The sequence below is a fragment of the Triticum aestivum genome, chromosome 2A (assembly GCF_018294505.1).
Source record: "Triticum aestivum cultivar Chinese Spring chromosome 2A, IWGSC CS RefSeq v2.1, whole genome shotgun sequence".
NCBI lineage: Eukaryota > Viridiplantae > Streptophyta > Magnoliopsida > Poales > Poaceae > Triticum > Triticum aestivum.
This window is the reverse complement of record NC_057797.1, coordinates 479,383,446-479,397,549: the sequence shown is the minus strand read 5'-3', so window position 1 is coordinate 479,397,549 and position 14,104 is coordinate 479,383,446. Positions and strand designations below refer to the sequence as shown.

General features: G+C 43.5%; 1 protein-coding gene and 1 pseudogene across 1 annotated transcript; both read right to left on the bottom strand.

The window, feature by feature from the left end:
- Positions 1 to 701: 701 nt before the first annotated feature.
- LOC123191716 (uncharacterized) lies at positions 702 to 1,997 on the bottom strand. Its single transcript, XM_044604348.1, has 3 exons — positions 1,915 to 1,997; positions 1,520 to 1,835; positions 702 to 959 (listed from the first exon to the last, which is right to left on the bottom strand). The coding sequence occupies exons 1-3, from the start codon at positions 1,995 to 1,997 to the stop codon at positions 702 to 704; spliced, it is 657 nt and encodes a 218-aa protein (XP_044460283.1).
- A 106-nt stretch (positions 1,998 to 2,103) lies between these two features.
- On the bottom strand, positions 2,104 to 3,332 carry LOC123191715 (protein MAIN-LIKE 2-like; annotated as a pseudogene).
- Between the last annotated feature and the right edge of the window lie 10,772 nt (positions 3,333 to 14,104).

Here is a 14,104-nt window from a genome sequence, read left to right as displayed (position 1 = left end):
CCGCCACGACGGCGCCACACTCTACGGTGCAGCGCCTAGCCCGGGGGCGTTGCACACCAGTCCACCGTGGCAGCCCCTGGGCCCGCAACCAGCAGTGCAACGCCTAGCCCAGAGGCGCTGCACTGTGCAGTGTGACGCCTCCAGGCTAGGCGCTGCACTGTGTGGTGTGACGCCTCCAAGCTAGGCGCTGCAATGTGTGGTGTGACGCCTCCAAGCTAGGCGCTGCACAGGTCTGTAGCTTTCCGAGGGCAACAGAATGTTTGTCATGATACAGACCTGTGCAGCGCCTAGCCTGGAGGCGTCACACTGCACAGTGCAGCGCCTCTGGGCTAGGCGTTGCACTGTGTAGTGTGACGCCTCAGGGCAAGGCGCTGCACAAAAACTTAGCGAATTTTTTGGCCAAACTGAAGGCCTTCATTGTGTTGCTCCTTGTTGCTCCAGTTTAAGCACAGAATAGAGTTCAACACAGAATAAGCAACACTTTGGCCAAAACTGTATAGTTGCATCACAGAATAAGCATTACTAAGAGATTTAAGTTAAACATTACCACCAACATAGAGTCCAACACATAGAGTGACCATCACGACAAGTTCGACATTACCACCAACATAGAGTTCAACACATAGAATGACCATCACGACAAGTTCGACATTACCACCAACATAGCTACCATTACTACCATTACTAGAAGAGAACGACGACTACTTCCTTCCGCGCTTGCTGGTTCCTCCCCCTCTCTTGGAGGGTATCTTCTTCACTTTCCTAGGAAGACGAACCCGCTCCTGCTCTGGCTCCTGTTCCTCCACGTCATCCACATCGTCATCCACATCGTCATCCAAATAGTCGTCCAAAGCAGCCATCTGCGAGGTGCCGACCGTCCTTTTGCCTCTTTGGGTGAAGTCCTCAGGTGTGTATTTGTTGATTCCCTTCCTAGGCTTTAACTCGTATGCAGACCGAACCTTGTAGGTCTCCAAGGTCATATCATCAGAGACCTATGCATCCACAAAAGATATGGAAAGACCGTTTGTGAGAATATAGTTAGCAAATGCATCAACAATTGGATATATAACCTCAGGCCATACCTCTTGGGTGAGCACACCCACATCTTGGGTGACCACACCCACATCCTCATCGTCCAAAGGATTATCATGGCCAGAAGTTGGATCTGATGGTGTCGCCGACCTAGAACGTTCTGGTGATACATACTCGGGGTCACGACAACCGAAAAGGTTTGACAGCCGCCTTAACTTTTGGCCCTGGCGCTGCAACATGAACAAGTGAATGAGACATCGAACGTAGCAACACATGTTAAGTGCTAGTTTGAAGGAGATGTGAACCTTAATGAATTCTCGAAGTGCACCTTCCCCATCGCTTTTGCCAGCCGGGGTTGTTTCCAGAATAGTGTCGGTCTCATCAGCTGCTTTCTTGATCTGGGCACGCTATGAAAAGAAAAGGTATCAACGTGTTAGGCAAGTGAAGATGTGAATATTGCGAATTGAAAAGCAAAAAGGGCACATACCACAAAGTTCATCATTGGCCCCGCAGGGATCACGGAGTTGCCTTTCCTGACTAATGCGTTGTACTCGTGCTGGGCTACCTCATCAAAGACGGTGGGTTCTTCCAAAATCTTATCATCATACGCCGGCTTGCATACCTCCACACGAGTGACGCCTAGAAACCATGTGAGATAGTTGTTGAACGCAATCGGGCAGTGCTCACGAAGCTTGGCTCGTTTTCCAGCCCTAGCTTGCTCCAAAGCAAGCTCCCACTGTATGACATACTTGTTGTGATGCTTGGCCCAATCCTTGATCTTCCGCTGCTTTTTCCTATCCAACCTGCAAGTTAGAAACATAATATTAGCATCATCGAAACCGCCGAGAAGCTGCTAATTGCTCAAGGTTGATTATATCTTACGCGTGTAGCACTATATCCGTGTCCACAAACTCCGGCGGGTGTGGCATGAACAAACCAAACTGCCGGTACACCCGATGTGGCATGTGAAGCTCAACCGCCCAGTTGCATATGAGTGGACACCGCATATGCCAGAGATCCCTATCTCTAGTGCACATCGGATTCAGCGTGAACTCTATAGGGTTCCCAAAACTATCTCCTGTTCCATAAGGTTCCCATACAACCTACAAAATTGGATAGAATGAAAAATTGATATCGACTTACGATGGAAGCATGATAATAACTTATGCAATGTCAATTCACCTGCTCAGGCGTGATGGCATCCATCTCGCTCCTGTACAGCTTGTACATGACCGAGGGATCATCCGTCATCTCATTTAACACATCCCACTTGTAAGCCCAAGTCGCGCGCCGTAGTGGGTCGTGTTTATCGTCCCAATCCTCGAACTTCACTTTCTTCGGTCGTCCAACCGGCAAACGCTCCCAGCTCCATATGGAAAGTGCGAGCAAACAACCACCAATACCTCCAGATAGCCTACAACAGGCTTCGTCCAACTGCACATAAAAGAGAACATGGTTGAATTAAAAGCAAGATCGCATTCATAATGTACCAATGAATTGAAACAGAAACAACTTCATACCTGTCTATACAAGTAAGCCAGTGTCGCCGAACCCCAACTCCATTTGCTATCGAAGACGGTCAACGCCTTGAGCCACATCCATGGAGCATTCTTGCCTGTGCCATCAGCAAACATAGTCCTGGATATCACGTACCACATGTAGACACGAGCATATGTCTTCACCGTGTCCTCATTAGCATCCTCAGGGCAATTACTGAAGTTTGATACAATCCACGTGAAAGTAGCACCGGCTGCGACTCTTTCCTTCTTCTTGCCTTCTACTTCTGGTTCCCGCGGCTCCGGAGGAACCATACCGATAAGGGCAAACATTTGCTCGCGCCACCCATCAGAATCGGTGCTCATACATAGAGGTTTCCCATCGATAGGAAGACCGGTGATCATAGCTATATCCTGGAGCGTCAAGGTCATCTCCCCGGTCCGAAAATGGAAAGTGTGTGTCTCCGGCCTCCAATGATCAATAAGCGCGGTGAGTGCTGGAGCATTGTTGGGTGGCGTCGACCTGCTGACCAACTGAATGAAAGGGAGAAGTCCTGTCTCCCTAACATACGGCGTGTACCGCTCATCATAGCGCATCCACCCAAGGTTGACCCCGTGAGCCCGAAGCTTCAGAGGTGCAAGCTCCTACAAGGAAACAAACAAATCATTACATATGGGGGGTATGTGTTTGAAAAAAAACACAAAAATCATAACACCGGCAACTTTCATTATTACCTGCTGCTTCACCGACATAGCGTACGACCGGTGTTGTAGATCCCAATGATCATTGAGAAGCCAAACCATCCTAGCAATTTGCAAGAAAGCTTTCTTGTCAACACGATTATCTTTTGAATACAAAAAAACTAAAGTAGGCCTACTAGATGCAACCATACCAATCTATGTATCCAACCATATCAAATCAAACATAACTAATAAAAAAGGGTTCCACAATTAACTAGGCCTACTTCATACAAATAACTTTTCCATAAACTATGCCTACTTCATAAAAATAACTCTTCCATAAACTAAACTAGGGTTCCACAAATCAAACAAACAAGGGTTCCCCAAATCAATCAAACAAATCAATACATGCAAAGTTCTAATGCATGCAAGATTCAAATCTAATCTAATCAAACAAGGATTCCCCAAATCTCCAAAATATCATATTTTCTATGGATAGAAAGAAGGGGATCGGAAGAGAGTACCTTCTAGGATGGATTGGTGAAGAAATGCACGGACCAAATCGTCGGATCTGAAGGATTTGGGAGAGGGGATTGAGAGGGGGAGAGGAGGAACCCGCCGTGCCGCTGCTTCTGTTACTTCAAAACCGACCAATGGGTGGGGTGCGGGAGGGGGAGCGGGCGCCTGGCGTCTAAGTCACAGTGCAGCGCCTACGGTCTGGGTGCTGCACTTTACAAGTGTGGCGCCTAGCCCGGAGGCATTGCACTGCTGGTTGCGGGCCCAGGGGCTGCCACGGTGGACTGGTGTGCAACGCCCCCGGGCTAGGCGCTGCACCGTAGAGTGTGGCGCCGTCGTGGCGGGCGCTACACAAAAAGGTTAGAGCTGTGAAATAGTTTCACGGCCAGTTCATTCCGTGATTTGATTTCGTCCATAGGTCAAAATTGTCAAAATTGCCGTTTCCAGGCCGAGCCCCTCGACCCCACCGCGCAGACAGAGATCAAAGCGCTCGCACGCACGCTGCGTAGAGTGTGTTGCGACTGACACGAGTGCTGTAACATTGGACTTGTACGGTCGGTCAGCCCAGCTAAGGAAGAGACCCCCGATGCACTGCATTTGGCTTATCCGTGGTGTGCACGCGCGAGGCAGCGAGAACGTTCCGGAGCAGCGCAGTTTCCCTTTTATTAAAATTATTTTTAACACATTACATATCGCACACACGGGATGATACCAGCCCTCACATGCTCCCCTTGATACCAATTTAAAATTTTCAAATTTAAACGTTTTAAAAAATTCTGAAAAAAATCATGGATGTTCACATTACAACAACCCCTAAAAATTCAGATCTAAATTTGAAATACACATGGAGAAACAAAAATGACAAATTCACACATGGATAGTGTCATTTTTACTTTTGTCTTCTTTTGACACTATTCATGAAAGATTTGTCTTTTTTGTTTCTCGGTGTATATTTCAAATTTGGATCGGATTTTTTAGGGGATGTCTACATATATGTCATCACATAATATTTACCCATACGCACACGATCATATATATGCATATACACTCGCCCACACGCACACTCTATCCTTATGAGCACCTTCGAAAGATTGAGCCGCCACATCGTATTAAGACTCATGAAGTCATCACAGACGCTTTCATAGTCAACGGGACATCTCCTCTCACTAAACGAACATCGCTGGAAGGCCTGAAATAAATCCAGAAAAATGCGCCCATCGGTGTTAAGTCAAGTCAGAGGATGAAAATACCACTATTCTTCTAACCATCCAAATTCAGGTTGGTTCGTCTTAAAAAATATATTAGAAACACACTATACATGGACACACTCCTCTCCATAAATACATGCATGATATATGTTACCTATGAGCACTTAGTCGGCTGATATAGAGATTAACGAAGTTGACCCGAATCCTATATATACATAAGAGTGTGATTTCGTAACGTATGTATCTTAACATGCAACTATGCCACTTCATCAATTATGGATGGAATAAAGCCCACTTCAACATGAGAAAAATGCATGAGAAAAGACCCACCACCACATGCCATGCATGGGAAAATATATTTTATTTTATTATTCTACTTATAATCAATAAACATTTTAGAACTATACATAATCAAATATAATAAGTTGTATGTATTTTAATTTTAATTTAGTGTTATTAATCTAAATATTTATATTTCACACAATCAAATCTCATTAAAATATATTGCAACAAATTCCTGCAGCAACGCGCGGGGTATCACCTAATATCTCATAGTTGCTGAATATGTCATACCACTAAAAAGAATAGCACCGAAAAGTCAAGAATAAATTTAAAAAATGTGTTCACCTATATCAAGTGCTAGTTGCAACAAGTCATGAGTGTACCTTGTGGTTGAAAGTATTTTTGAACTTTGGGAATAATTAATTAAGAAAATAAAAGTGCAGGTAGAAGAAAATTTTGAGGTTGTTCTTATGAGGAAAATATAACCGGGCTTCATAGGTTCACTGGTAGCATCTCTCCAAGTGTTAACGGTGCAGAACACGACTACTTGTGAGCTGCGTTGGGATTTTTCCCGAAGAGGAGAGGAGATGTAGCACAATAGAGATAAGTATTTCCCTTAATGAGAACCAATGTATCAATCCAATAGGAGAATCACACAAAGCCTCATGAACAACACCTATACACACATAAGCATATACTTGCACCCAACGCGGGTAAGAGGGTTGTCAATCCCCTTGAACTCCTTACTTGCAAGGATTAATTCCGATAGTAGTAGATAAAAAAGTAAATTGCAAAACAAAATAAAAGTAAATAAAATTGCAGCAAGGTATTTTGGATTTTATATATGATAAAAGTAGACCCCGGGGGGGGGGGCATAGTTTCACTAGAGGTTTCTCTTTCGAGTACATAGCATGCGGTGGGCGAACAAATTACGGTTGGGCAATTTCTACAAAAGCACATAGTTATGATGATATTCAAGGTAATGATCATGTATATAGGCATCACGTCCATCACAAGTAGACCGACTCCTGCATGCATCTACTACTATTGGTCCATCAATCGACCACTATCCAACATGCATCTATGGTATTAAGTTCATGAAAAATAGAGTAACACCTTAAGCACAATGACATGATGTAGACGAAGTAAACCTAATCAATATGAATAAACCCTGTCATTTTATCCTTAAAGGCAACAATACAAATATGTGTCTTGTCCCCTTATGTCACTGGGATATAGAGCACCGCAAGATTGAACCCATTACAAAACACCTCTCCCACTGAAGATAAATCAATCTAGTTGGCCAAACCAAATGGATAGATTGGAGCGAAATACAAAACTATAAAATCATGCATAATAAAGTTCAGAAAAGACTCCATTACTTATCCTAAATATTTAGATCATAAACCCACAATTCATTGGATCCCAACAAACACACCGCAAAAGAAGATTACATGGGATAGAACTTTGTGAACATCGAGGAGAACACTGTATTGAAGATCAAAGAGAGAGAAGAAGCCATCTAACTACTAGCTATGGACCCGTAGGTCTGTGGTGAACTACTCACGCTTCATTGGAAGGCGGCAAGGATGATGTAGAAGCCCTCCGTGATTGATTCCCCCTCCGGCAGAGTACCGGAAAAGGCATCCAGATGGGATCACGGAAGAACAGAAACTTGCGGCGGCAGAAAAAGTGTTTTGGGTGGCTCTCTGTCAATTTTCCAATATTAGAGAATTTATATATGTGTAATTAGCTCAGACGAAGCGACAAGGGGTCCGCAAGGCAACATGGCGCGCCATATTGCCTTGCCGTCTCCTCGCTTGTAGTCTGTTCTCCTCTTGAAGCATCTAGGGTCTGTTTTGTCCAGAAAAATATCGTCAAAAAGTTTTGTCGCGTTTGGACTCTGTTTTGTACTGATTTCTAGAAAACCAAAAACAAGCAGAAAACAACAACTGACACTAGACAATGGGTTAATAGGTTAGTCCAAAAAATGATATAAAATAGCACAAACAATCATATAAAATATCCAAGATTGATACTATAATAGCATGGAACAATTAAAAATTGTAGATACGTTGGAGACATATCAAACACTACTGCAGGATACTCCAAATGCGACACATGGATCGGAGACCAATCGACAAAACTGTGTGTGATGCGTGAATCACAAAAGGTATGGTAATAAAACCGTCATCAATGAGACGAACTCTGTGCGATGGCGGAGCCATCAAATACGATCCAGAAAAGAGTTGTGTGTGTGTGTGATATGTGGCATACATTTGATACATAGGAACTATTTGCAATGATAAAAAACAATAGAAACGATAAGGTAGATCAAGGTGTGTGCGATAGAAGGATACAGGTCACTCGAATGAACTGTTTGCGATGATCTAGAAGAACAGAAATGATTCGGCTTAACAAGACGTGTGTGATACCCGACAAACAGGTGAGTAACAAGAATTGTGTGGGAAGACCGATAATAACACAAACAATTCTTCCTAATAAGCTGTGTGTGTTGTGGACAAAAGGTTGCTAGTAAAAAATTGTCAGCGATTGAAGAAATCATCACCAACGGGTTCCATAGTTTAATCCGTATGCGATGTGATTTGCATAGTCTATTCTGCACAACATCTATGCTCTGCCTACAGAAAAACAACATTTATACTTATAACAACAAGATAGCATAACCAAATTAAACACCCAATTACATAAGTGACTACACACATAACAACATTCTTATTTCATGGTTTAGGGTTTGGATGCTCTTATCGAAATCCATTGGTTATTTTTCCGTGTGTGCTCTCATTGTAGCGGACTATGAGAGCATGAACGGGAAAATATGATCACATAGAAATATATTACATTATGTACGAGTTAATCTAAAATGTCTTTAAGCCAATAGGTGGTCAACAAGAAAGTACATTTCGTACCAACGAATAACTTTGCCTTTTGGATCATCTCAATCCCATGTCATGCGGACACCGTCCGCATGCATCTGTAGTCGGGTAGTACTCCACATGTATAACAACATGACATTTCAAAGAACAAAGAACACAATGCCATTTCAAACATTGTATCACAAATACCAGAAATATTGCAAGGTTCAAATTTCAGCATTACAAGGCCCAAATTCAAATATTACAAGGTTCAAACTATTATTACAAATCAGATTCATCTTCTTCAGAATCTGAGTCATGCATTATTTCTGTGAAAGGATTAGCCACAAGTCATATATCAGCTTGATACAGTAACTTCCGAATAATCTGTCAATTGAAGTTACAAACTGAAATTCAGTTTCTGGAGAACCTTTTCCATTCAGCTGTAGATGCATGCGCTGATTAGCAAACCATTCACCTATGCACACTAAATATAGGGCAAAGCTCATTACCTTGAGCACACTTGCTTTCTGAATAAAGAACCTGGCGAATTTAATCTTTGGTGTGGTGCCTCGGTACTCGTTCAAAGTAATTTCTATGAGATGAAGATCAAGGCATTCAATGGGATTTTTATATTGCGCCAAAATTTCCACTTTTGGGCCTCTTTGTATCTGCAAACGAAGACGACATATTAGTGCCTAGCTATAGTTTTGAACACTTCGTGCCTCTTTGATTTGCATGATTTCTAAAATACACGAATAGAATGACATGCCATCTTCAATCGTTCATGATTAACATCTCAAAAAATATATATGTTGAAATCCTCCAAATTTCCTTTATAAACCATACTACATTTGTCGTTGTAATCATGGTAAAAGTAACAACAAATTGACTTCACTGTGTAGAGATGAGGGCAAGCTTGTGGAAATCATTTTCTGGATGATAGCCGAACATAGATCAACAAAAATTAGATAAAACACGATGTCCAATAAGAAGAAGGAGAAGAAGATTGTTGTACCTGAACGGGTAATGATCCAATAACAAGTTCGGAGAATTCAGCACATGAATAGCCCAACACTGTCAATTTCGGTGTGTCAATGCCCCTCATTGTTGTTGTACCTTCTTTATCAAGTACAAATAATCTCTCAAGGAAAGGCGCATTCTCAATGATCATATCGTGAAACACCTCAACTGATAGCCTATTCCGGCACTAGTAATGAACATAAATCGTACGGACATTCGTCGAGGCGATGTGGAGGCTACTGAACCCATCCATCACCAGAAGACGAAGGTACTCGAGCATGGACAGCCCCAAAGCTGGTTCTCCAAATCCTCCTTCGAGATGAGAACGTCCATGAGCTCGAGGTGCTTCAGTTTAGGGAGATGAGGAGCAAGCGCGACATCAATCTGGGGGAAAAAGTGTCGGGGATATACCCTGCAGTGTAACCCGGCTGGATGTTTGACCCGGCCGGACTTGGTGTTTCATTGGTAAACCGCCGGGGGATTGGCGACTCACTCGTCTGACGACTCACAAGCCTGAAGACTCATTACACTACAAGAAATATGTCAACTAGTGACCTTCTGTCAGTGACCCTAGAAGAATTGGTCATAGATCTATGACCATTTGAGACCAATTGGTCAAAAGCTGTTCGGGGGGCTCCAAACCCTAAACCATTGCGACCATTTTGGTCAGAAAGGTCGTAATTTCCTTACACTAAATGGTCATAAAGCAAACAACGCTAGTCCGCTTCCTTATATCTAGTTGTTAACGACCAATATAGATGGTCACAGCCTTGTAAATTGTGGTGGGTTGCGATGACTAGGCGCCATCTCATCAGTTTTGCCCATGTGTCATGTCCATGTGGCAATTTTTGCCCCAGGTTGTGAAGCAACCTATATTTCTTTCATTCCCAAAATTCCCAAAAAAATCTCATAAATTCTTTGGGTCATATCTTCGTCAAATATGTAAAAAACCTTCCTTGCCTAGTTCAAAAATAATTTAACAATATTCATTTTCCTATTCTGTTCAAAACAACACTTTGTGAAGGAAGTACAACTTTGGCATGTCCAAATAGTATCCATTTTGTACGGTGCTTTCCTATGCCCAAATAACCATCTGCCACCAAATGCCAGCTCAATCCATTCATTATTTGGAGCCCAGCTTCAACATTCGTATTTATGTCCAGTGTGGTACTTTGCAAAGCAAGTACCACATAGGCTCCTCCTTTTGAGCTGAAAATTTGTGAAGACGGTCTTCTTAGTAACTGATCATCCTCAGCCAAAACTCACGCCCATTAGCCATGTACATTTCCCGTACCACTAATCAAACACTTGGCTGCTAATTCATGTTTGAGCATCGATCGGTCTCCTCATGAGAATATTATGTTGTAATTTTCTTCCTAGCACCTACCTGAGGAGTGCCCAACCCACTAGACATGCCTAGGCCTCCCAGAACACATGGCAACGTCACGGTCACGCGGTGACCACGCGGCGGGCATGCGAGTTTACGCGCTCTAGAGTTGGGGCCCTCGGCCACCGCCCAAACCTCGACGTATCACCACCAAACCATGTATTTATGATTAAATAGGTCCTTATGTAACTAGAAATGATTTTTGGAAAAAATAAATAGCAAACTATGAGGCAGCTGCTGTTCAAATTTGACTCGCTTCTAGCTGAATTAGCGGAAATTTGTCTTTTTCATGAGAGGTGGATCAAAAAATTTTACACCCAACCATTTTGTCAATTGTGCATTAAATATGTCCTAGTATTTTATAAAATTGATTTGGTCCAATTTTGCAACAATTATTTGGTAGTTCCTTCACAATAAAACCTCATTTCGGGCACTCGAAAAATGGAAAATGGTTTTTTTGTCCAAAGAAAATGAAAACTTCCTTAGGCAAGATTGTTTTCCATTCCAATATGCACCCTTGTGCACAATATGAGATTATTTGAACAAACTATGCCATAAATGTGGCCATAAGATTGATCATTTGGCTTGAAAGCCATTGATATCCACACGTGATAGCTTGTTTCCGAGAACACTTTTTTATAATAATTGTCGTATTACAAGTTTGTTATTTTTCCTGGTAACTTGGCCACATATGATGACACAATGTGAAGGTTTCCCAATTTTTTGATTTTTTTGAATTTTTTATGCCCGTTTCAGAATGCGGTCAAAATGGCGGGAATGACCGTTCATAGCTACTGGTTGAATCTTGGAATTTTATTGGTGTTTCTCTGATTAAATAGATACTTATGTACCTAGAAATGATTTTTTGAAAAAATAAAGAGCAAGCTATGAGGCAACTACAGTTTAAATTTGACCCGCTTCCAACTGAATCGACGGAAATTTGTCTTTTTCATGAGAGGTGGATCAAAACTTTTTACACCCAAACATTTGGTCAATTGTGCATTAAATATGTCCTAGTATTTTAGAAAAATGATTTGGTCCAATTTTACAACAATTATTTGGAAGGTCCTTCACAAAAAACCTCCTTTTGGGCACTCGAAAAATGGAAAATGGTTTTTTCGTCCAAAGAAAATGAAAACTTCCTTAGGCAACATTGTTTGCCATTCCAATATGCACCCTTGTGCATAATATGAGATCATTTGAACAAACTATGCCATGAATGTGGCCATAAGATTGATCATTTGGCTTGAAAGCCATTGATCTCCACACGTGATAGCTCGTTTCTGAGAACACTTTTTTATAATAATTGCCGTATTACAAGTTTGTTATTTTTCCTGAGAACTTGGCCACATATAATGACACAATGCGAAGGTTTCCCAATTTTTTGTTTTTTTTTTGAATTTTTTATGCCCGTTTCAAAATGCGGTCAAAACGGCGGGAATGACCGTTCCTATCTAGTGGTTGAATCTTGGAATTTTATTGGTGTTTCTCTGATTAAGTAGATACTTATGTACCTAGAAATGATTTTTGGAAAAAATAAAGAGCAAACTACAAGGCAGCTATAGTTCAAATTTGACCCGCTTCCTACTTAATCGACGGAAATTTGTCTTTTTCACGAGTGGTGGATCAAAGCTTCTCACACCCAACCATTTGGTCAATTGTGCATTAAATATGTCCTAGTATTTTAGAAAATTGATTTGGTACAATTTTGCAACAAATATTTGGTAGGTCCTTCACAAAAAGCTCATTTCGAACACTCAAAAAAATGAAAAAATGATTTAAAAGAACTCATTTCTCATAACTCTTTAAAAAAATATTTATCTTATTTCAATTTATGATTATTCCTGAAAACAATAGTCAAATTTGCCGACACAATAAGAAGTTTTTTTTTTCAAATTTTCAGGTCATAATAAAATAGCTAACATGATTTAGCACATTACTTTTAGTCGATTATGACCAATTTAAATGGTCAAAATATCATACCTGTATACTGCATTCTGATTGGTCCAGGGGCCTCTCACGCGGATCATGGACAAATCCCCGTCGGATCCCCTGGATCCAACGGCCCACACCAAACATGGATGTGTCCCCGAAACCCTAGCTCTGTCCTGTGGTCATTTTCCATCCACCCCCCGCCTCCTTTCTTTCCCTCGCTCTCTGCTCCTCCTCTTCCCTTCCAGATCCGGCGGAGCTCCTCTCGATCCCCTCCCCTTCCTCCCCGCCAGCCGCTGCACCCATTCTCTCCAAATACAATCCAAGCCCCCCTCGTCCACCATCCCCTTCCTCCGCCGTCGACGTTCGCGCTCAAGGCCTCCGCCTCACCCGCCCTCGTCATTTCCTCCTCGGCGGGGTTGCCCTTCTTGGCGTCCGCCTCCGTGGCGCCGAGGGTCGCGCCGTCGCGGCCAGGAGTGTCTCCCTCCGCCGGGCCGCACCCGCGACCTGCTACCCCGCGCCCGCACCAACTCCGACGCTGCTCCACCCGCCGCTCCCGCCCCGGCGCCGGCGTCAAGGCCGTCCCTGCCCACCAGGTCTGGGATCCCACTGCGGGGTTCGTCGTCAAGGTCCCCGCCGTCTCCGAGTTCTTCGTCAAGGCCCCCGCACATCCTCTCCTCACCCCCTAGATCGGAATCGGCGCCTCCCTCCGCCGCCGGCCGCCATGTCGCCGTCTCTGCTCGGGGTCAGCTCCCCTCCCTCCCCCTCTCTCCTCTCTTTCTCGTTGCACGGCGCAGGTGGAGGTTGCTGAATTGACCTTGTTTTTTCGCTTGGTTCCTTCCTACTGCAGGGGCTCACCAAGTCGCTGGCCATGACCGTGCTCTCCAAGGTCGACGACAAGACCTTCTTCACTGCCGCGGTACCCCACCCCACCTCACCTCCTCTCGCCTTCCACGTGTTCCTAGTACTGCTTTCTCTGCGAGTCCGTCATGGAATTCGCTAGCTTATGACCAAATCCTCCTTCGAGATGAGAACGTCTATGAGCTCGAGGTGCTTCAGTTTAGTGAGATGAGGAGCGAGCGCGACATCAATCTGGGGGAAAAGTGTAACACCTGGATGTAACTTTCCCAATTTGTACTCCAACTCTTGCCGTTTCCGGCGTTAAGTTAATTTATTTCCTCGGGTTCGGTTTCTTTGTCTCCGTGTGTTGTTGTCATTGTCATGCATCTCACATCAATTCATCATGTGCATTGCATTTGCATACGTGTTCGTCTCATGCATTCGTGCTTTTTCCCCGTTGTCCGTTTTGCATTCCGGCGCTTCGTTCTCCTCCGGTGGTCATTTCTAGCTTTCTTTCGTGTGTGGGGATTAAACATTTCCGGATTGGACCGAGACTTGCCAAGCGGCCTTGGTTTACTACCGGTAGACCGCCTGTCAAGTTCCGTATCATTTGGACTTCGTTTGCTACTCCAACGGTTAACCGAGGGACCGAAAAGGCCTCGTGTGTGTTGCAGCCCAACACCCCTCCAATTTGGCCCAAAACCCACCAAACTCTGCTCCATCATCTAGATCGTTCGATCACGATCGCGTGGCCGAAAATCGCACCTCATTTGGATCTCCTCCTACCTCCGAAACCCTAAAAATCCCCTCGCGCGCCGCTGGACAAGATCT

Excerpts from the sequence above, each read along its gene's own strand:
- LOC123191716 (XM_044604348.1), bottom strand. The coding sequence starts at position 1,997 with ATGCCACATCGGGTGTACCGGCAGTTTGGTTTGTTCATGCCACACCCG. Across the intron at positions 1,836-1,914 it reads ACGGATATAGTGCTACACGC|GTTGGATAGGAAAAAGCAGC; the intron begins GTAAGATATAAT and ends TCTAACTTGCAG. Across the intron at positions 960-1,519 it reads GGCCAATGATGAACTTTGTG|GTTCGGTCTGCATACGAGTT; the intron begins GTATGTGCCCTT and ends GAGACCTACAAG.